This window comes from Chiloscyllium punctatum, chromosome 8 (genome assembly GCF_047496795.1).
Source record: "Chiloscyllium punctatum isolate Juve2018m chromosome 8, sChiPun1.3, whole genome shotgun sequence".
In the NCBI taxonomy this organism is placed as follows: domain Eukaryota; kingdom Metazoa; phylum Chordata; class Chondrichthyes; order Orectolobiformes; family Hemiscylliidae; genus Chiloscyllium; species Chiloscyllium punctatum.
In genome coordinates this window covers 77,845,726-77,866,585 of record NC_092746.1, presented here as the reverse complement: position 1 = coordinate 77,866,585, position 20,860 = coordinate 77,845,726, and the positions used below count along the sequence as shown (strand labels likewise).

Here is a 20,860-nt window from a genome sequence, read left to right as displayed (position 1 = left end):
ATGGCTTTTTCCTCTACTTGTAAATGGACATATGAGCAGAGGTTGGGTAAGTTGGGCCTATACTGGCGTTTGAAGCATGAGAGGTTGACCTTATTGGAACATATAAGATTCCTAAGAGACTTGATATGGTACATTTGGAAATGGGGCTTCCTCTTGTGAGAAAGACTGGGACCAGAGGGCTATATTGCTCTGAAAAATACATGGCTTAGTATGTTGATATAGATTTTCTATCTGTTTCAGTCAGTCAGCTATGTGTAAGCCATCTATGTGATGTTCAACGATATTAGTAAGCACAGAACCCAGGCTGTATGTGTGCAGTCTATGATACTGTAGCTGTGTAAATAATGTCGCAAATAAATATCAAGACATCTATCTCAACAAAAGTCTGACTGTCTGGTATTGGGTCTGTGAACTAACATAGAAAACTTTAAAGTACATCAGGGTGTGCTGTTTCCTTGTCTCGTCCCACTACTTGCAACAAATGTTTACTTTAACCAGGTTTGAGATATGGCCAATTGTATAGATTTCGGGCCATCCAGTTCAGTATTAAAAACAAGTCAGCCAGGTTTCTTTAGTCAACAAAAAATGACTAATTGGTTACGAAAAACAAACTTCTTTGCATCTTTGTTTGAAGATTATTAACCAGCAATTTAGATTATGCAGTACCTTTCTTAAAAATAAAACTGAATCACATAAATCTAAGGAGAAGCAAAAAGATGAAAACTCTGTGCAGAGTTAAGTTTAAAGTGCAGTGGCCAATATAGTTGAATTCATGAAAAAAATTATGGATTGTCCCACTTGTTGTTCTGAGAGCAAAATTATTCTGCACCCACAAACTGCTTTCACTGGGGTGATTTCCTGGAATACTGTAATTGACTGAATTCCCTTTGCTTCAGACAGTGAGATTCCAAGAAAATTGACTTCAAAAACTCTCCCTAAGTGATAAGCATGACTTTTGATGCTTTTCAGCTGATGCACACTTTGTTGAGAGGACTTGCAAAGAAAGACAGAGAGAGCAGTTGCTTCTTATGCAGGTCTCTCTCTGAGTTCAAAAATACAGTCATCTTTTTCCAGTCACAAACTGGGCAATGTAACTTCTCTTAGAAGATTCTCTAGGCTGTGTAACTCACATCTAAACTCCCTGCTCCTTAAAAGTGCAACTTTGCTGTTGTATCTAGTGCCATCTCCTCAGCGAATTGTCCTTTGAAACATAGTTCCAGGTATGTATTTTAAATGTTAGTATTCAGCTCATCTTTTCTCAACATTATTTTGTTTTGCGAATTCATGTGATGTTGACGCACTGGCTGGGCCAACACTTGTAGTCCATCTCCAGTTGTGAAGATGGTAGTGAGCTGTCTTCTTCAACTGCTGCAGTCCATTTGGTGTCAGTATATTCACAGTTCTGTTAGGGATGTAGTAACAAATAAGTTAGAGTAATGTGTAGCAACTTAACTCGGTGCTTCCCAATTTTTTTTTTCCCCATGTTGACCCCATTTTGAGGCTTAAAAATTGTCACAACTCTTGAGCAAGAACTTTTGAGAATGAGGGCTTGTTAAAGTGGGAGCCCAGCTGTTGTAACTTATTAGCACCCAGCTATTAGCGTCTTGGATCTCGCACCACCAAAATTTTGGGAAGCCATAACCTAACTTTACTTTGAAGGTTTTATTATAACTGTTTAGCATTGACTTCGAAGTAAAGACTGAAAATAAATCTATATAGCATCTCTCTCAATATCAGGACCAAAAGATGTACCAAAGTGAATTATAGACATTTTAAATGAAGTCTTTTCATGATAGTAATAAATGGATCAGTTCGTCCCAGAAAAGCAGTGTGATGTGATAACATAATTGTTTTTTAAGCAATGTTGGAATAGCATTGGATTACAGGGGATGTGATGACCTAGTGGTATTATCACTAGACTATTAATCCAGACACCTGGGTAATATTCTGAGGACCCAGGTTTGAATCCCGCCATGGCCAATGGTAGAATTTGAATTCGGTTTTTAAAAAAAAGCCTGGAATTAAGAATCTAATAATGACTATGAATCCATTGTCAATTGATGGAAAAAAAACCTTTAAGGAAGGAAACTTCAATCCTTACCTGGTCTGGCTGACAGATGACTCCAGAAGGACAAGCAATGTGGTTGACTCTTAAACTGCCCTCTGGGCAATTAGGGATGGGCAGCCTCTCCAGCAATGCCCTCATTCTGTGAATGAATTTAAAAAAAGAATAATAATGTTAGGTAAATGTTTATCAAGCCACCTTGGGAGGGTAGTTGAGGCGGGTAACCTCTCAACCTTTTTAAAAGTACCCAGATGAATACTTGAAACGTCACAACTTTCAAGGCTGTGGGCCTAAGGTGGAAAAGTGAGATCAGCATAAGTAGTGGTGTATCTAATTTCAGTATAGACAAAACAGGCTGAAGGAGTTCTGCTGTGCTGTATGATATAAGGGGATATTGATTTAGTTTGTTCTTGGTAGAGTGTAGCATTCTCTCAGTGCTATACTGAAGTGACTTTATAGATTTTGCTGTCAAGTGTTTTGAGTCCCATTCTAGCCTATAACATGCTGCATCAAAGGCAAGAGTATCACTGACCAAGGGGTCTCACTTGATTACTGAGTACTTTTTATTTGGGAAAAAGATATTTGTTGTTTATTCAAGAAGGCTTTTTAAACTAACCAAAATTCCAGCATGTGGATGCTGGAAGATAAAATCTGAAATGTGTGTTTTATGTGTGTCTGTCATTGCTAGTTTGCATATAAATAAAACCAGGAATTGCAAGAGATCTGAACCAAAAACAGTAATCATTGGAGAAACTCAGCAGATCTGGCAGCATCTGTAGGAAGAAAGTAGAGTTAATGAGTCCAGTAACTTTTCAGAGCTGGTTTTAATCTGTTGAGCTTCTTCAGCAATTTCTGTACTTGTTCCTAATTTACACTTCTCTGATTAAAAATGTTACTGAAGCTATTTTGGAATAGTTCCAGGACATTTGTAGTTATTCTTAATCAGCATGTTTGGATGTGTTTTAACACATCCAGTTCAAGTGGAATTTAAACTATATTGTCTGGCTCAACGATAGGGACAATAAAACTGTGCCGCATGACTTTCTGGGGAGTTTGTATGTTCAAGCACTGAATACAAAGTGGATCAATTAAGGAAAGCCAACATTGATTTGTGTTGGGGTTGTTCTCCTTTGAGAAGAGACGTTTCAGAGAAAATTTGAGAGTTTTGTAATCGCATGTGGGATCCAACAAAGTTGACAGAGAAGCAGTTTGTGAAAGGGTTGTGAACCAGAGGACAGTATAAGTTGAATGATGGAGTCACTCCTAACATTGGAACCATAGGCAAAGAGGAATGTTTCATTCAGCCTATTGAATCTGCACCACCATTCAACTCGATGATGTACAATCATCTACTTCAGTGCCACTTGCCTGCAACATCTCCCTATGTCTTGATATTATTAGTCTCTGCTCTTTATCCTTGCTCGTATTAGTTCCCCAATCATATGTGCTGTAATTTTATTTTCTAATGTGTGGAACTTTACCAAATGTCTTCTGAAAAGCCAAATGCACTATATCTACTGGTTTTCCTTTATTAAGTATTATCCACAAAAAGGTTCCAACATGATTAACAAGCATGATTTCCCTTTCGTAAATCTACATTGCTCAATTTTATTATTCCTTTCTAACTGTCGAGCTATCATATCCTTTGTAATAGATTCTAACATTGCTTACTACTGACATCAAACCAACAGGTCTGTATTTCTCCATTCTTCTTTAATGGTGGGGTTACATTTACAACTTTCCAGTGCACAGGAACCCTTCTAGATACTATGGTGTTTTTAAAAGTAACCACCTGATTTGATTTGATGTGATTTATTGTAGTCACATGTACCTAAGTACAGTGAAAAGCTTTGTTTGCAAGCAGTGCAGGCAGATCATAGCAAGCAAAGACAGATGGATCATTGGTGTTTAGACAGAGTGAGGCATAGAGGTTACCCTGCATAGATGGTCCACGAAGCAAGATCAACATTAACAAGATCAATATTATTTGAAGTTAGAGTTCATTCCTCAGTCTAATAATGGTAGGGAAGGAGCTGTTCTTGAACCTGTTGGTGTGCGTATGTTCAAGCTACTGTATCTTCTGCCTGATGAACGAGGTTGTAAGAGAGCGTAACTGGGGGAAGGGTCTTTGATGTTGGCAGTCTTTCCACGGCAACACAACGTTTAAATGGAGTCTGTGGATAGGAGGTTGGCTTCCATGATAGTCTGGGGTGTGCACACAACCTTCTGTAGTTTCTTATGGTCCTGGGCAGAGCAGTTCTGGTACCAGACCATTATGCATCCAGATAGTATGTTTTCTATGGTGCATCTAAAGTTAGTGAGAGTCCTTATGGATATGCTGAATTTCCTGAGCCACCTAAGGAAGAAGAGGCATTGTTGTGCCTTCTTGACCATTGCATCTATGTGAGAAGTCCAGTACAGGTTGTCAGTTATTGTTGCTTCTAGCAATGCATACATTTACTCTTTTTATTCTTTTCCTTCAGCGTTTTGGGATGAGACGCATCTGGTCCTGGAAATTGTACAGGAGAACTTTGTGGAACTATCCATTTGCATTCCTGGCAGGGAGGGAACTATGCTGGATTTGACATTAGGAAATGAGGCACGACAGGTGGAGAATGTCAGAGTATGGAAGCATCTGGGAAATGGTGATCATTATATAATGTTTGATATTCAGTTGGAAAAGGCTAAAAATCAGTTAATGATTAAAATTCCAGATGGGAAAGTGGCAGATTTTAGGAGTTTAAAAGTTCAACTGGAGCAGTTTATTGGAAATTCATTTTGAATGAAAACTTGGGAGAATTTCAAAAGGAAGATGAGTAGGGTGAAAACTAGGAAATTACCTAGGAAAACTGAGAAGTAAATACAAGGTAACCAAGGCTAGATGACTAAGGATATTTGTGATAAAGTAAGGAGATATATGATGCATACCAGAATAATAATAGCACTAGAAATCAGGAAGAGTATCTCAAATTCAGTAGAGAGGCTAAGGCTGGAATAAGGAAGACTAGGAGGAAGTATGAGGAAAGGCTATGATAAAACAAATAGTAAAGCATTCTTTAAACATATTAATAGTAGAAAATTAGCGAAGGATAGAATGAGGCCCATAACGAATAAACAGGTTAAGCTACTCACCGAAGTAAAGGGTGTGATAGAGGTACTAAATGAGTAATTTGCTTCTCTGTTTGCCAAATTAGGAAATGGTGATAATGGCATGGTATTGAACAACTAGGCAATATAATGACAAATAAAGTGCTAAAGAGGCTGGCAGCTCCTCAAGTAGAGAAGTCATCAGGCTCAGATGGGATGCATCCTAAATTGCTGAGAGAATGAAAGGTGCAAATTGCAGTGCCGATGACAGAATTTATCCAGGTGTTTCTGAACACGAGATTATCCCGAGGGAATGGAGGATTGGCAAATATGATACTGTTGTTTAAGAAAGCAGAAAAGGATACCCCAGGAAACTACAGACCTGTCAGCTTAATTTCAATAGTGAGAAAACTATTGGAGTCTATAATAAGAGAAAAATAATTTAATACTAGATAGTCAACATGGCTTTGCAAGAGCAGGTTATGTCTGACAAATTTAATTGAGTTCTTTGGTGAGGTGACACGGGCAGTGAGTGAGGATAGTGCTGTGGATGTTGTGTATTTGGACTTTCAGAAAGCATTTTATATGGTGCCATATAGTTAGAAAATTAGAAATGTTTAGGATCGAGGGTCCTTGATAGCATTGATTCTAAGTTGACTAAAAGATAAAAAAGGGTGGGGGAGGGGGGTAGGTTCTCAAATTGGCAATGAGTTGAAAGTGGTATTTCCTTGTAATGTTAAAAGATTAAGTGAGAATATCTCTCTGGACATTACTGTAAATTAAAGGGTTAAACTGTACTGTCTTTGGGTGGGGACAACAATCATGAAAGAATGCGGATGACCATCCATTGTAATTCAGACTTCATTTAGATGGTCATTTACTACTACTCCCCTGCTATTGTTAAGTTAAACTACATTCAATCTCTTCCATCCAGAAATGCTTTCTGGCCAGGTATGCAGCACCTGCATTGTCTTGAGGAAGCACTGAGTCAGGAAATTGTCTGCATAAAGATTCCCCAGGATTAGCTATTAGCATTTGCATTATCTCTTGAGGATGATCTCATCCTGCCATTGTACCTGGGGTAACTTGTAACTGTGAGTGACTGGGGGTTGTCTTGAGTGGCATGTGACTGTGGGGGAGTTGCCAGAGTATCGGAGGCATGAACAACTGACCAAGATAAAGGAGATGTATTTTCTTTGTTCAGGGCCTCACTTTGACTCAACCTAACATGCCTACGAAGGGGGTTGGGGGAGGGGGGTGCGTGGTGCAAAGGGGGTCACCTAGCTTGTATAGGCTTTAATAAACTTTAACTGTTTGCAGAAGATGATGTGTGCAAATTGCAATTTGTGTGCGAAACCTCGGGAAAAGAACCTAACATCCCATGTTATGGACCAGGCCAGACTCCCTCAAAATATTTCAAGAAAATAGTCCAGACCTTAACTTTGCCAACTGTTTTAAACAGGTATAACATGGATATTCCAGGTGGCATGCACCTGGTCAAATCACTTTGTTTTAAACAAACAGAATTTATTTACAAGATAACCGAATGAAACCCAAACAAAACAGATCAGAATACAGAATAACTTAACCTATCTGAAAACTGAACAGATTATATCAACTTAATGATGCTGTTCCGATACATGCAACAATCCCCAGAAATGCCCCTTGGCACAAAAGGTAAAATCAAACACAAGATCTTATAGGACCAGCTTCTTTGGGTCCAGCAGCTTTTTCAACTGCCTGATTGCTTTCAGTGAATAGTTAGTCTGCCTAAAACCAAAGCAAACAAGAGAATAGTTGGGCTAGAAGAACTGGTCATTCGCCTTTCATTGTACAACTGTTTTTTTTAACTTTAAATGCCTTTTGCCTGAAGCAGTATCTTAGCTATAATCAAATTGGCCCTAAAACCTTTCAACCCCAGACATTTTGGAACCTGTGCTTTTATGACCTCCTGAAAAGAAGAACAAAGGCTAACATAACCTTGTAGCATTATCATACCAATTTTTAAGAGCTTGTAAGGGTGTATTTTGTCCTTTTTTAAAAGAGAAGTTTTAAGACCGAGATGGAGAGCTGTCTATTTGAAGCCGATAAAGAAAACAGCTTGTGAGGCCTTGGGTTTTAAAAAAAATTGGTACAATAGAAGCAGCATGAAGTGGAGTCAGGTTCCTACAGAACCTAGTTTTAGTTTAGCTTTCAACAGTTATTGGAGTTTTGAAGCTGCCATACATCTCTCTCTCTAAAAGCAAAATGTTTGAGTTCTCTCTGTGTGCCAGAATTTTCTTTGCTCTTTTCTCTTGGTCTGGAGAAACATTTCTCCTGAGACAATCTATTTTACTGAATTTGTCTTTGCCAATGGTGTGTTTACTGTATTGGAACAGTTGCTGTTTAATTGTTAAATAATCTATTATTCAGTTTTCTAGTAGAGTTAAAGTTATGCCAATTCTTCTTTCTTCTGTTTATATTTTAATTGGGTGTAAGTATAAAGTCTGTTTTGCTTTAAGCCGAGTAGTGTGACCAATCGCGTTATATCTGGAAAACAATACTTTGTACTTGCCATTTATAGAAGATAAATATTAGAGTTTAGGCTGTCACCTTGAGTTTTTTTGAAGGGCATTTGGTATGGTCCATAACACCAAGGGATTGGTGTTGTCACTCTTGCTTTTTCTTATGGATATAAATGATTTAGAAATGGGTGTTGAGGGCAAAATCTCAATTTGCAAATGATGTTAAGGTAGGGTGAATAGTGAATTGTGAGGATGACGCTAATTGACTTTAAAGGGGTATTGACAAGTTGGCCAAATGGACAGACATTTGGCAGATGAAATTCTATGCAGTGAAATATGAGGGAATGCATTTTGGTAGGAGAAACACTGAGAGACAATACAGACTTAATGGCCCAATTTTGAGGGGAATACAGTAGCGGACCTCAGGGTTCATATGCATAATTTTTTGAAGGTGGTCAGGTAAGTTGAAATAGTCATTAAAAAGGCTTACAGGTCTTTGGATTTAGAAATAAAGCCATAGAGTACAAAAGCAAGGAAGTAATGCTATACTTTTGCAAATTATTAGTCAGACCACATTTGGAGGATTGTGTTCAGTTCTGAACACCTTATTTAAGGATGAATGGTAAAGGCCTGGAGATTTAGGAGATTTGGCAAAGGAAATTTACTAGAATGATATCAAGAATCAGAGATTTTAAACACAAAGAAAGATTACAGAAATTGGGCTTATTTTCCTTGGAGTAGAGAAGACTAAGAGGTTACCTTATTGAGGTATTTGAAATTATGAACAATGTTGACAGGGTAAAGAAGGATATTCTGTTTCCACTGGTTGGAATGTCAGTAACTAGGGTTCAAAATTTCAAGATTATCAGTAAGAGAGCTAGGATTGAGATGAAGAGAAACCTCTTAACTCAGAGTTGTTAGTATTTGGAATGCACTGAACTGCCTGGGAGAATGGAGAAAGAGGATTCTATGTGAGGTTTCAAAAGAGAGCTAGATATATATTTACAGGGTACTGAGAAAGGTGTGGAGAATGGGACTAGCTGGGTAGTTCTTTCAAGAGCTGGTACAAACACAATGGGTTCAATGTTCTCCTTCGTACTGAATGACTTAAATAAATTCTAAATTCTATGATTTACCAACCTTCGATCGAGTTAACTTTTCACATAGTACCTCTTTACTAGTACCAAATTCTTTTAGTCCCTCAGTTTCACAATTCTGTGGGTTGCCCAGTATTTACAGGAGATCTTTTGTATCTTCTGTGAACACAGATATAAAATAACTATAGTTTTTGTTCCATTTCACTGTTCTCATCTATAAATTCATCTGAATCTGTAAACGGTCCACATTTGACATAGTTAATCTTTTCTTTTTCACATATGTTTTACTGTTCACCTTTATGTTCCTCATTAGTTTGCATTCATATATGGTTTATTATTAGAGGCGTGGAGTACAAGAGCAGGGAGGTTATGCTGCATTTATGTAGGATACTGATTAGACCTCAGGTGCAGGATTGTGTAGTTCCAGGCACCACACTTTAGGAAGTGTGTGAATATATTGGAGAGAGGGAGGAATAATTTTGAGGATGGTTCCAAGCATAGCAATTCAGTTATATGGATAGATTGGAGAACCTGGGACTGTTGTTGTTGGAGAGGGGAAAGTTAAGGGGAGATCTAATAAAAGTTTTCAAAATCAGGAGGAATCTGAACTGAGTAGATAGGGAGAATCTGTCCCCAGTCATAAAAGATCAAGCACTTGAGGGTATAGTTTTAAAATGTTTCTGAAAGAAGTAAATCTGAGGTGAGACAAAACTTGGTCTGGGTTTGGAATGTGCCAACTGGAAGTATGGTGGATGCAGGCTCAACGGAGGCATTCAAGATGGCACTGTTTCTATGTAAAAATTATCCAATATGTGGGATTATGGGAAAAGGCATTAGAGAAGCATCAAGTTCAAACTCTGAGGATTTATGAAGCCACATTGAGCCAAAAGGCCTCTTGTAGCAATTTTGTGATTTTCTTTTCACTTTTTAAGTCAACTTCTTGATTTTCCTTTGGTTCTATGTTTCTTCAAATCCTGTATTTCTTTCCTCTCGAGGCATTTTTCTGGCATCTTTTTAAGCCACCTCTTTTGATCTGCCTCCACTAATTTCTTTTTGCCTTTTCCTTTGGGTTTTGTATCTTAGAGGAATGTACACTAGCCTTTGCATGTCTACTATCAAATTTTTCAGTATATATCCCTAAACCAATTTAGCCAACTTGCCTTTCATAACTTCTCTTAATACCCGATTTAATACCCGAGTTTCAGGATGAGCTATATTGCATTCAAACCTAATGCCAAATAACATGATTACTATTTCCCAAAGACTGCTTTATAGCAAAGTTATTAATTAATCCTTTCTCATTGTACAACACTAAATCTAAAATAGCCCAATCCCTAGTTGGCTTCTCAGCATACTGCTCTAGACACCTGATTATACACAGATTAGGAAAATATTTTTTACAGTGTGGTTATAATCTCTAATGCATTAGCTGAGGTAGTGGAGCAGATTCAGTCTTGACTTTCAAAATGGACTTGTTAATTATTGGAAGGGAAAAACTAGGAGGACCATTGGGGAAAGGTCAAGGGTGTGACTAGAGAGATGGAATGAACTCGACAAACAAAATGATTTCCTTTTGTGCTGTGAAGATTCAGTGATTTCACTCCATGATCTTTCAAAGGTAACAAACTGTGACATTACCATTGCAGTAAATAAGATAATAAACTGATGTGACTCCAGTGCCAGCAATCATTGACTGAAAGCTAACAGCTGTCAGCTGCTATATCTTAAATAAGTTGAACATGGTGAGGACAGTGCAGGAGAGAGAGAGAAAAACCTACTCAGTTACCGCCTTTGCTGTTTGAATTCGTGTATCGTTGGACATCGAAGTGCATCTGGGAAAATTAACAAGCAGTGAAATTCACAACTAATCTTGGAGGAACTGTTGGGTGAAGTTCACAGCACAGAATCAGATAAGTTAATTGTTGTTTTAAGTCTGTCCAGTAGAAAGGCTGCAGTAGTGAGTATAGTGGATTTTTTCTTGATTATATGTTTTTGGAGATAAGCCTCTTGATTAAACTTAAAATATAAGCCATAGCTATTAATTTAACCTGGGGCAGTGTTTGTAGAGGAATAAGACGGTGTTATTTTCTGGGTCTGTAGATTGTGAAGGAACAAAAATGGCCTTTGCAGTGATAGGTACTTCTTGTCAGATGTGGGAGAGTTTAAGGGTTACTGCGGATTGTATCTGTCATAAATGCTGTTGGATGCGATGACTGAGGTGTCAGCGGGGGAGCACTTTGGGGCCAGCGACCATACTTCTATTCGTTTTAAAATAGTGATGGAAAAAGATAGACCAGATCTAAAATTTGAAGTTCTAAATTGGAGAAAGGCCAATTTTGACGGTATAAGGCAAGAACCTTCGAAAGCTGATTGGAGGCAGATGTTCGCAGGTAAAGGGAAGGCTGGAAAATGGGAAGTCTTCAGAAATGAGATAACCAGAATCCAGAGAAAGTATATTCCTGTCAGGGTGACAGGGAAGGCTGGTAGGTATAGGGAATGCTGGATGATGAAAGAAATTGAGGGTTTGGTTAAGAAAAAGAAGGAATCATATGTCAGGTACAGACAGGATAGATTGAGTGAATCCTTAGAAGAGTATAAAGGAAGTAGGAGTATAATTTAAGAGGGAAATCAGGAGGGCAAAAAGGGGACATGAGATAGCTTTGGCAAATAGAATTAAGGAGAATCTAAAGGGGTTTTATAAATCTATCAAGGACAAAACGGTAACTAGGGAGAGAATAGGGCCCCTCCAAGATCAGCAAGGCGGCCTTTGTGTGGAGCCACAGAAAATGGGAGAGATACCAAATGAATATTTTGCATCAGTATTTACTGTGGAAAAGGATATGGAAGATATAGACTGTAGGGAAATAGATGGTGACATCTTGCAAAATGTCCAGATTGCAGAGGAGGAAGTGCTGGATGTCTTGAAACAGTTAAAGGTTGATAAATCCCCAGGATCTGATCAGGTGTACCTGAGAACTCTGTGGGAAGCTAGAGAAGTGATTGCTGGGCCTCTTGCTGAGATATTTGTATCATCGATAGTCACAGGTGAGGTGTCGGAATTCTGGAGATTGGCAAACGTGTTGCCACTGTTTAAGAAGGGCGGTAAAGACAAGCCAGGGAACTGTAGACCGGCGAGCCTGACCTCAGTGGTGGGCAAGTTGTTGGAGGGAATCCTGAGGGACAGGATGTACATGTATTTGGAAAGGCAAGGACTTATTAGGTATAGTCAACATGGCTATGTGCGTGGGAAATCATGTCTCACAAACTCAATCGATTTTTTTGAAGAAGTAATAAAGAGGATTGATGAGGGCAGAGCAGTAGATGTGATCTATATGGACTTCAGTAAGGCGTTCGACAAGGTTCCCCATGGGAGACTGATTAGCAAGGTTAGATCCCATGGAATACAGGGAGAACAAGCCATTTGTATACAGAACTGGCTCAAAGGTAGAAGACAGAGGGTGGTGGTGGAGGGTTGTTTTCAAACTGGAGGCCTGTGACCAGTGGAGTGCCACAAGGATCGGTGCTGGGCCCTCTACGTTTTGTCATTTACATAAATGATTTGGATATGAGCATAAGAAGTACAGTTAGTAAGTTTGCAGATGACACCAAAATTGGAGGTGTATTGGACAGCGAAGAGGGTTAACTCAGATTACAACAGGATCTTGACTAGATGGGCCAATGGGCTGAGAAGTGGCAGATGGAGTTTAATTCAGATAAATGCGAGGTGCTGCATTTTGGGAAAGCAAATCTTAGTAGGACTTATACACTTAATGGTAAGGTCCTAGGGAGTGTTGCTGAACAAAAAGACCTTGGAGTGCAGGTTCATAGCTCCTTGAAAGTGGAGTCACAGGTAGATAGGATCGTGAAGAAGGCGTTTCGTATGCTTTCCTTTATTGATCAGAGTATTGAGTACAGGAGTTGGGAGGTCATGTTGCGGCTGTACAGGACATTGGTTAGGCCACTGTTGGAATATTGAGTGCAATTCTGGTCTCCTTCCTATTGGAAAGATGTTGTGGAACTTGAAAGGTTTCCAAAAAGATTTACAAGGATGTTGCCAGGGTTGGAGGTTCTGAGCTGCAGAGAGAGGCTGAACAGGCCGGGGCTGTTTTCCTTGGAGCGTCGGAGGCTGAGGGGTGACCTTCTCGAGGTTTGCAAAGTTATGAGGGACATGGATAGGATAAATAGATAAAGTCTTTTCCCTGGGGTGGGGGAGTCCAGAACTAGAGGGCATAGGTTTAGGGTAAGAGTGGAAGGATATAAAAGAGACCTGAGGGTCAGCTATTTCACACAGGGTGGTACGTATATGGAATGAGCTGCCAGAGGAAGTGGTGGAGGCTGGTACAATTGCAACATTTAAGAGACATTTGGATGGCTATATGAATAGGAAGGGTTTAGAGGGTGCTGGCAGGTGGGACTAGATTGGGTTGGGATATCTGGTCGGCATGGGCGAGTTGGATGGACAGGTCTGATTCCATGCTGTACATCTGTGACTGTATGGCTTAACGAGATTGCTCTATTGTGTTTGCATCTGATGGACATTTGAATAATATGCAAGATGGAGAGGATTCAGTTTGCATAAATGTCATGCAGATTGAATCTGTACTAACAGCATAAACAGAGTATGGATTAGACAAAGAAAATAAAATGTGTAGCCTTGGGGCTAATGTAATAACAATTACTAGACTTTCAAATTGTTCTATTTTATTAACTTTGGAGAACTATGTTGAATGAAAGTTGGATACATTTTGTGTTTCATTGAATTTGGGTCCACAACTTAAATTGCATGCTGATTTTTGTGTTGTGCCATTTAGTGCTGCATTAACTTAAGCAATTTATTTAAAGTTTATTCTTTTTAAGTTGCTATCTTCAGCTAACAGATTTTCCTGTTTATTGTAGGTTTCCAAATGCAGGGAAATCTTCATTATTGAGTCAGCTGTCTCATGCCAAACCTAAGATTGCAGATTATCCATGTAAGTGTAACAATAGAAGAACTGTTCTTGTAAAGATTTATTTCCCATCTAATATCTGCCATTCCCCTCTTTTTAAACTTATCATGTTGCCTCATCGAACATGAACAGTTTCTGATGAAAAGTACTGTGCTCAGTGTCATCACTTTTATTGTGTTCCAGGTGCCATATCAAATCTCTTCATTCTAAAACCTAAATCTTAGGCTGAATCACATAAGGTTCTGAGCAATGTAGCTTATAGCAAGATGTATGGCAGAATCGGGCAACAAATTTGGCAAAGCCCATCTCAACATTGGGATCCTCTCTCTCTTGTATGTTTTTCACAAGTGGCATGGTTCTTGCTAGGCAGCTGTGAGATACCAATTGAGGATCATCATTAATTTTTAAATATACACAGAACACTGGAGAAACCCAGTAGGCCTGGCAGCATCTGTGGAGAGAGAACTAGTTAACATTTCGAGTCTGGTGTGACTCTTCTTCAGAACTTAATATTCAGACTTCCCTCCCCTCAAGTTTTCCAAACAAGCTAGATATTGGGAAAGCTGAACAAGAAAACTAGAACAAGCACCTGATGGATTCAGCATGCCACTTGTTCTGAATAATCTTCATGTTGGAAACTGAGCACTAACATCTCAGGGCATCGACCACATGCTCCCCATGCTCAAGAGCACTGGCAGCCAACATGAGCCAGCCTCTAACAACCTCGTGACATATCTCTGATTCACTTACAGGCATTTCTGCTCTTCAATTCTGTATGACTGTTAGCATGGGTAACTATTATTGTAATGCTGCTGCAAGGACACTGAACACTCAGACACTCACCTAGTTCATGGAAGGGACCAGGCTGCACCTTTGGGCTCTTCACTTGATGCCATAATGTTCACTTACTTCAATCCTATCTGGATGCTCACAGCATCTCTCTTGCATTTCCTTTTTTGTGCTGTGCCCCCTCAGCCAGAGATACCAGAGTCATATTACTGCTATCATGCCTTGCCTTGCCATTTAACGCAGACATAAAGCTATGAAGCTTTTCACAGTTATCAGCAGGCTTCAGTCAAGTCCTGGGTGCTCAGATGGTACCAGCTGAGTAAGTCAAGGGCAGCCTCCGATATTAGCCAGGCCGTGTTCAAAGTCGGGATGCTCTCCACATAAGGAGTGAGAAGCTGGATGTTGGGCAGCAAAGCGTCCGTCTTGACTCTTTCTGAACTATTGTGGATTGTTTTCCCCTTGAGTGTGAGTGAGTCAGGTACTAAGGGAGATGAAAGTGGGTGGCGCAGTTATTCTTTTTTGGTGCATGTGGGGAGGTGACCTGAATGGGTGAGTAGGTAGCGTTACTAATGTTGTGGAAGGTGGGAGTGAGAGAGAGTGGTAGATCATGAGCCTTGTGAGTGGTGATACAGTGGTAGAGAGAGTGCGACTTTGAGGTATCAGAGAGAGGATGGTGGTACGTACCCTGTTCCTATGCTACTATGCATTACTCCAAATAGCTGAGAATGAGTTAGCCGCGGCAGCAACCTTGGACCAGTCTGGTGTTGTGCCCTCCACTGCTGGCTTCGGAAGATGAAATTCCGCATTGGCACCACCCTATCCATCTGGACCTCCAGAACCTTAGCTGTACAGTGGAACCCCAATTTTCCCCTGTCTGGGATGTCTAGAGTACAGCAACCTTTGCAGGACAGCTTTAAATTGACAGTGCTTGTCCAGGTACACAATGGCTTTTAATGATGATGTGGGTGGACGGAATTCTGGGATATATATTCAGTACAAATTAGACAGTGGTTTGGAGTGGGATCAAGGTTTGTTTGGGTGAGTGAGTGGGTAAGATGGTGGATGAGATGAGGTGGGTGGATTTAGTGGTTGGGTCCAGGGCGGTGGTTGGATGGGTCAAAAGATGGGTAGTTGCACAAGGTTGGGCATGTGGGGGGTTATGTAAGGGTGGTGATTTAGGATTGTGCTGTTAATTACTGATTTACACCAGAGATTAAACCTTGTAGCACCTCTAGGGTAAGAATCTGTTTAAATTAACTCCAAAATCAATGTGAAAGACATTTGTATAATCTCCCATTTGAAGCAAGTCAGCCTGTCAGAAATTTAAACTTCCCAGACAATTGCAGTGCCTGTATGAATGCCAGGAGTATGGCTCCTCCAGTTCTCCAGCAACCTAAGCTGTATGTCAAGACTTTGGATAGTGGAAGACTCAGTCCATTGCAATAGGAGAACAAAAGGAGGTTATTTGACTTATTTCACTAGCGCAGGCTTTCCAAATGAGCAGTTCGTCTTGCCCCATTCTCTGTCTCAGTCCCATATGTTGTTCAGCTTTATTTATGTTAATTTTATTTTTATTTTTCAGTCACTACCATGAGACCAGAAATTGGCAAGTTAATGTACAGTGATTACAAACAAGTAAGTATTGCCAGTATGGCATTTCATGCTTGATTAATTTTTTTGATGTATTAGAAAATGCCACAATGAAATTGTTAGTTTTAAGGCAAATAATGGGAAGGCACTACTAGATTTAACGAAGTCTCTCATGGAAGAGGAGTATCAGTATTTTAGGCTTTACTAAAGATTCTAAAGCTTCATGTTGAGGTTTGAAATCCCTGTTGCTAGGCACAGAGGATCAAAAGGATATGTAATTTCATCACCGCAATTATCAGACCAATCGGGTGTCCTGCAATGAGTGGCTTAGTTCAATGATCTCCCCTCTCCTGTCCACAAGGATTAAGTCAGGGCTATGAAGGAAAATGCAGTACTTGTCTTGATATGGCTGCCACAATAACACTTGATGATTAACATTGATAAAGATGGAGAGATTCACTTGCCACCGTCACTGAACTTTAGTTTTTCTTCTGTAAAGGGCAATAGCAAGCTCTCAACTTAGTTTGACTGAATGCCTCTATCTCAGTCTTAAGTCCTCACAGTCCACTATCCTACCAAAATGGAGAAGGAGAGCACCTTCACTTCTTGCTTATAATATATAAATGATTTGGAGGAGAATGGAGGTGGCCTGATTAGTAAACTTGTGGATGACCCAAAAATTGGGGGAAGCTGTGGATTATGAAAAGGATTGCCAGAGGATACAGCAAGATATATATAGAAGGGGAGGCGATGGTCTAGTGGTATTATCGCTTGACTATTAATCTAGAAACCCAGAATAATGTTCTGGGTACCTGGGTTCAAGTCCAGCCTCTGCAGATAGCAGAATTTGAATTCAGTTTTTAAAAAATCTGTAATTAATAGTCACCCGATAACCATGAAACCATTGTCAGTTGTTGGAAAAACCAATCTGGTTCACCAGTGTCCTTTAGGGAAGGAAATTTGCCATCCTTACCTGGTCTGGCCTACATGTGACTCCAGAGCCATAGCAATGTGGTTGACTCTCAACTGCCCTCTGAAGTAGCCTAGCAAGCCACTCAATTGTATCAATTGCTAGAAAGTCAAAACAAAGAAATGAAACTGGCCAGACCACCTGGCATCGACCTTGCAACCAGAAAAGACAACAGCAAAAACACAAACAGCCCTGTCGACCATGCAAAGACCTCCTTACCAACATCTGGGGGCTCGTGCCAAAATTGGGAAAGCTGTCTCACAGAGTAGTCAAGCAACACCCTGGCATAGTCATTCTTACGGAATCGTACCTTACAGATAACAACTCCGACAGCACCATTACCATCCCTGGATATGTCCTGTCCCATTGGCAGGACAGACCCATCAAGCATGCAGACAGTGGTATACAAGTCAGGAGAGAGTTGACCTGGGAATCCTTGACATCATAGGGTATGAAGTCGAAGTCTCATGGCTTCAGGTTGAACATGGGCAAAGAAACCTTGTACTGGTTATCACGTACTGTCCTCCTTCGGCTGATGAATCAGTACTCCTCCATGTTGAACGGTACTTGGAGGAAGCACTGAGGTTGGCAAGGGTGCAAAATGTATTCTGGGTGGGGGAATTTCAGTACTCATCACCAAGATTGGCTCAGCAGCAGCATTACAGATCGAGCTGATCAGGTCCTAAAGGATATAATTGCTGGACTGGGTCTGTGGCAGGTGATGAAGGAATCTACAAGAGGAGAAAGCATATTTGACCTCATCCTTACTAATCTGCTGGCTGCAGAAGCATATGTCCATGACAGTATAGGTAAAAGTGACCATCGCACTGTCCTTGTGGAGACAAAGTCCTGCCTTCACATTGCGAATAGCCTCCATCGTGTTGTGTGGCATTATCACTGTGCTAAACAGGACAGACTTCAAACCAATCTAGCAACTCAAGACTGGGTATCCATGAGGCACTGTGAGCCATCAATAGCAGCAGAACTGTATTCCAGCACCAAAAGAGGAAATGCTGGAAAATCTCAGCAGGTCTGGCAGCATCTGTAAGGAGAGAAAAGAACTGCCGTTTCGAATCTAACTGACCCTTTGTCAAAACGAGTCAGTTAGCCTTGAAACGTCAACTCTTTTCTCTCCTTACAGAAGCTGCCAGACCTGCTGAGATTTTCCAGCATTTTCTCTTTTGGTTTCTCTCTCTCCCCCCGTCCACCTTCACTGCGTTCCTTTTCTCTCTGTCTCTCTGTCTCTCTCGCGCGCACCTCTCTCTCTCTCTCTCTCTCTCTCTCTCTCTCGTGCATGTGTGCTCTCGCTCTCTTTCTCTCTTTCACTCACTCACTCTCTCCTTCCCTGTATTGCAGCACAATCAGCAACCTCATGGCCTGGCATATACCCCAATCAACCATTACCATCAAGCCAGGGGATCAACCCTGGTTCAATGGACAGTGCAGGAGCATCATCAGGCGTACCTAAAAATGAGGTATCAACCTGCTGAAGCTACCAAACAGGACTACTTGCATGCCAAACGGTATAAACAATAAGGGATCGACAGAGCTAAGCGATCCCACAACCAACAGATCAGATCTAAGCTCTGAGTCCTTCCACACCCATGAATGTGGTGGACAATTAACCAACTCACTGGAGGAGGAAGCTCCACAAATATCCCCATCCTTAATAATGGAAGGCCCAGTGCATCATTGTAAAAGATCAGGCTGATGCATTTGCAACAATCTAAGTCAGAAGTGCTGAGTGAATGATACATCTCTGGCACTTTCAGTGGTACCAGCATCACGGATACCAGTCTCCAGTCAATTCGATTCACTCCAAGTGATATTATGAAATGGCTGGAGGCACTGGATACTGCAAAGACAATGGGCCCTAATAACATTCCGGCAATAGTAATGAAGATGTGAACTTGCCGTTCCCCTAACCAAGCTCTTCCAGTACAGTTACAACACCGGTATCTACCCAACGATGTGGAAAATTATCCAGATATGTCCTATACACATAAAGCAGGACAAATCCAACCCGACCAATTACCGCCCAATCAGTCTCCTCTCAGTCATCAGTAAAATGATGGAAGGGGCAATCAACAGTGCTGTTGAGCAGCATCTGCTCAGTGACGCCCAGTTTGGGTTTCGCCAGGGTCACTCGGCTCCTGATCTCATTACAGCCTAGCTTCAAACATGGGCAAAAGAGTTGAATTCTGCAGGTGAGGTGAGAGTGACAGCCCTTGACTTCAAGGGCGCATTTGACCGGGTATGGCATCAAGGAGTCCTGGCAAAATTGGAATCAGTGAGTGATGGGGGCACACCTTCCATTGGTTAGAGTCATACCTGGCACAAAGGAAGATGGGTTGTGGTTGTGGAGGGTCAGTCATCTCAGCTCCAGGACATCTCTGCAGGAGTCCCTCAGGGTAGTGTCCTAGGCCCAACAATTTTCAGCTGCTTCATCAAAGACCTACCCACTGTCATAAGGTCAGAAGGGGGGGATGTTCACTGATAATTGCATAGTTTCAGCACTATTCGTGACTCCCCAGATACTGAAGCAGTCCATGCTCAAATGAAACAAGATCTGGACAATATCCAGGCTTGGGCTGACAAGTGGCAAGTAACATTTACGCCACACAAATGCTGGACAATGATGATCACTAACAAGAGACTCTCTAACTACCACCTCATGACATTCCACGGTATTACCATCACTGAATCCCCCAGTGTCAACATCCTTGGGGTTACCACTGACCAGAAACTCACTGGACTCACCGTATAAAAACAGTGGCTACAAGAGCAGGTCAGAGACTAAGGATACTGCACCGAATAACTCACCTCTTGACACCCCAAAGTCTATCCACCATCTACAAGGTCCAAGTCAGGAGTGTGATGGAATACTGTCCAATTACCTGGATGGGTGCAGCTCCAACCACACTCAAGAAGCTTGACAGCATCCAGGACAAAGCAACCCGCTTGATTAGCACCACATCTACAAACATTCAATTTGTCCACCACCGGTGCTCAGTAACAGCAGTGTGTACTATCTACATGATGCACTGCAGAAATTCACCAAAGATCCTTAGACAGCATCTTCCAAACCCACGACCATTTCCATCTGGAAGGACAAGGGCAGCAGATACTTGGGAACACCACCACCGGCAAGTTCCCCTCCAAGCCACTCAGCACCCTGACTTGGAAACATACTGCTGTTCCTTCACAGTCGCTGGTCAAAATCCTGGAATTCCATCCCTACTGGCATTGTGGGTCAACTCACAGCAAATCAACTGCAGTGATTCAAGAAGGCAGCTCACCACCATCTTCTCAAGGGCAAATAGGGTTGGGCTGTCAATGCTGGTCAGCCAGCGACACCTAAGTCCCACAAATGAATTTTTAAAAATATAGGCTGACAGATGGAGTTCATTTCCAGAAAAATGTGAGGTGATACATTTTGGATGTTCTAATGCATGAAGGCAGAACCCCGAATAGCATAAACATATCGAAAAGTTGAGGGATACAAATTCACACTTCCCTGAAAGTGGTAACGCAAGTGAATGATGTTGTCAAGAAGGCATATGACATGCTTACCTTCATTGATTGGGACACAGTATAAAAATTGCCAATCATGTTGCAGCTAAAGTTTAGTTAGGCCACATTTGGAATATTTTGTACAGTTCTTTGCCACACTACCAGAAGGATGTGGAGGCTGGGAGAGGGTACTGAATTGGTTTACCAAGATCTTGCTTAATTTGGAGGGTATGAGCTATGAGGAGAGATTGGACAAATTTGCTTTGTTTTTAGTTAAATGTCGAAGAATGAGGGGGTGA

At 41.0% G+C, this 20,860-nt stretch overlaps 1 protein-coding gene across 1 annotated transcript in view; it reads left to right on the top strand.

Moving 5' to 3' along the window:
- Positions 1-20,860, top strand: part of gtpbp10 (GTP-binding protein 10 (putative)) — a 58,683-nt gene that overhangs the window by 25,760 nt on the left and 12,063 nt on the right. Inside the window, exons 5-6 of the mRNA XM_072575869.1 lie at positions 13,650-13,723; positions 16,071-16,123. Of these exons, the coding sequence (XP_072431970.1) occupies positions 13,650-13,723; positions 16,071-16,123 (127 nt within the window). The remainder of the gene's footprint in view (positions 1-13,649; positions 13,724-16,070; positions 16,124-20,860) is intronic.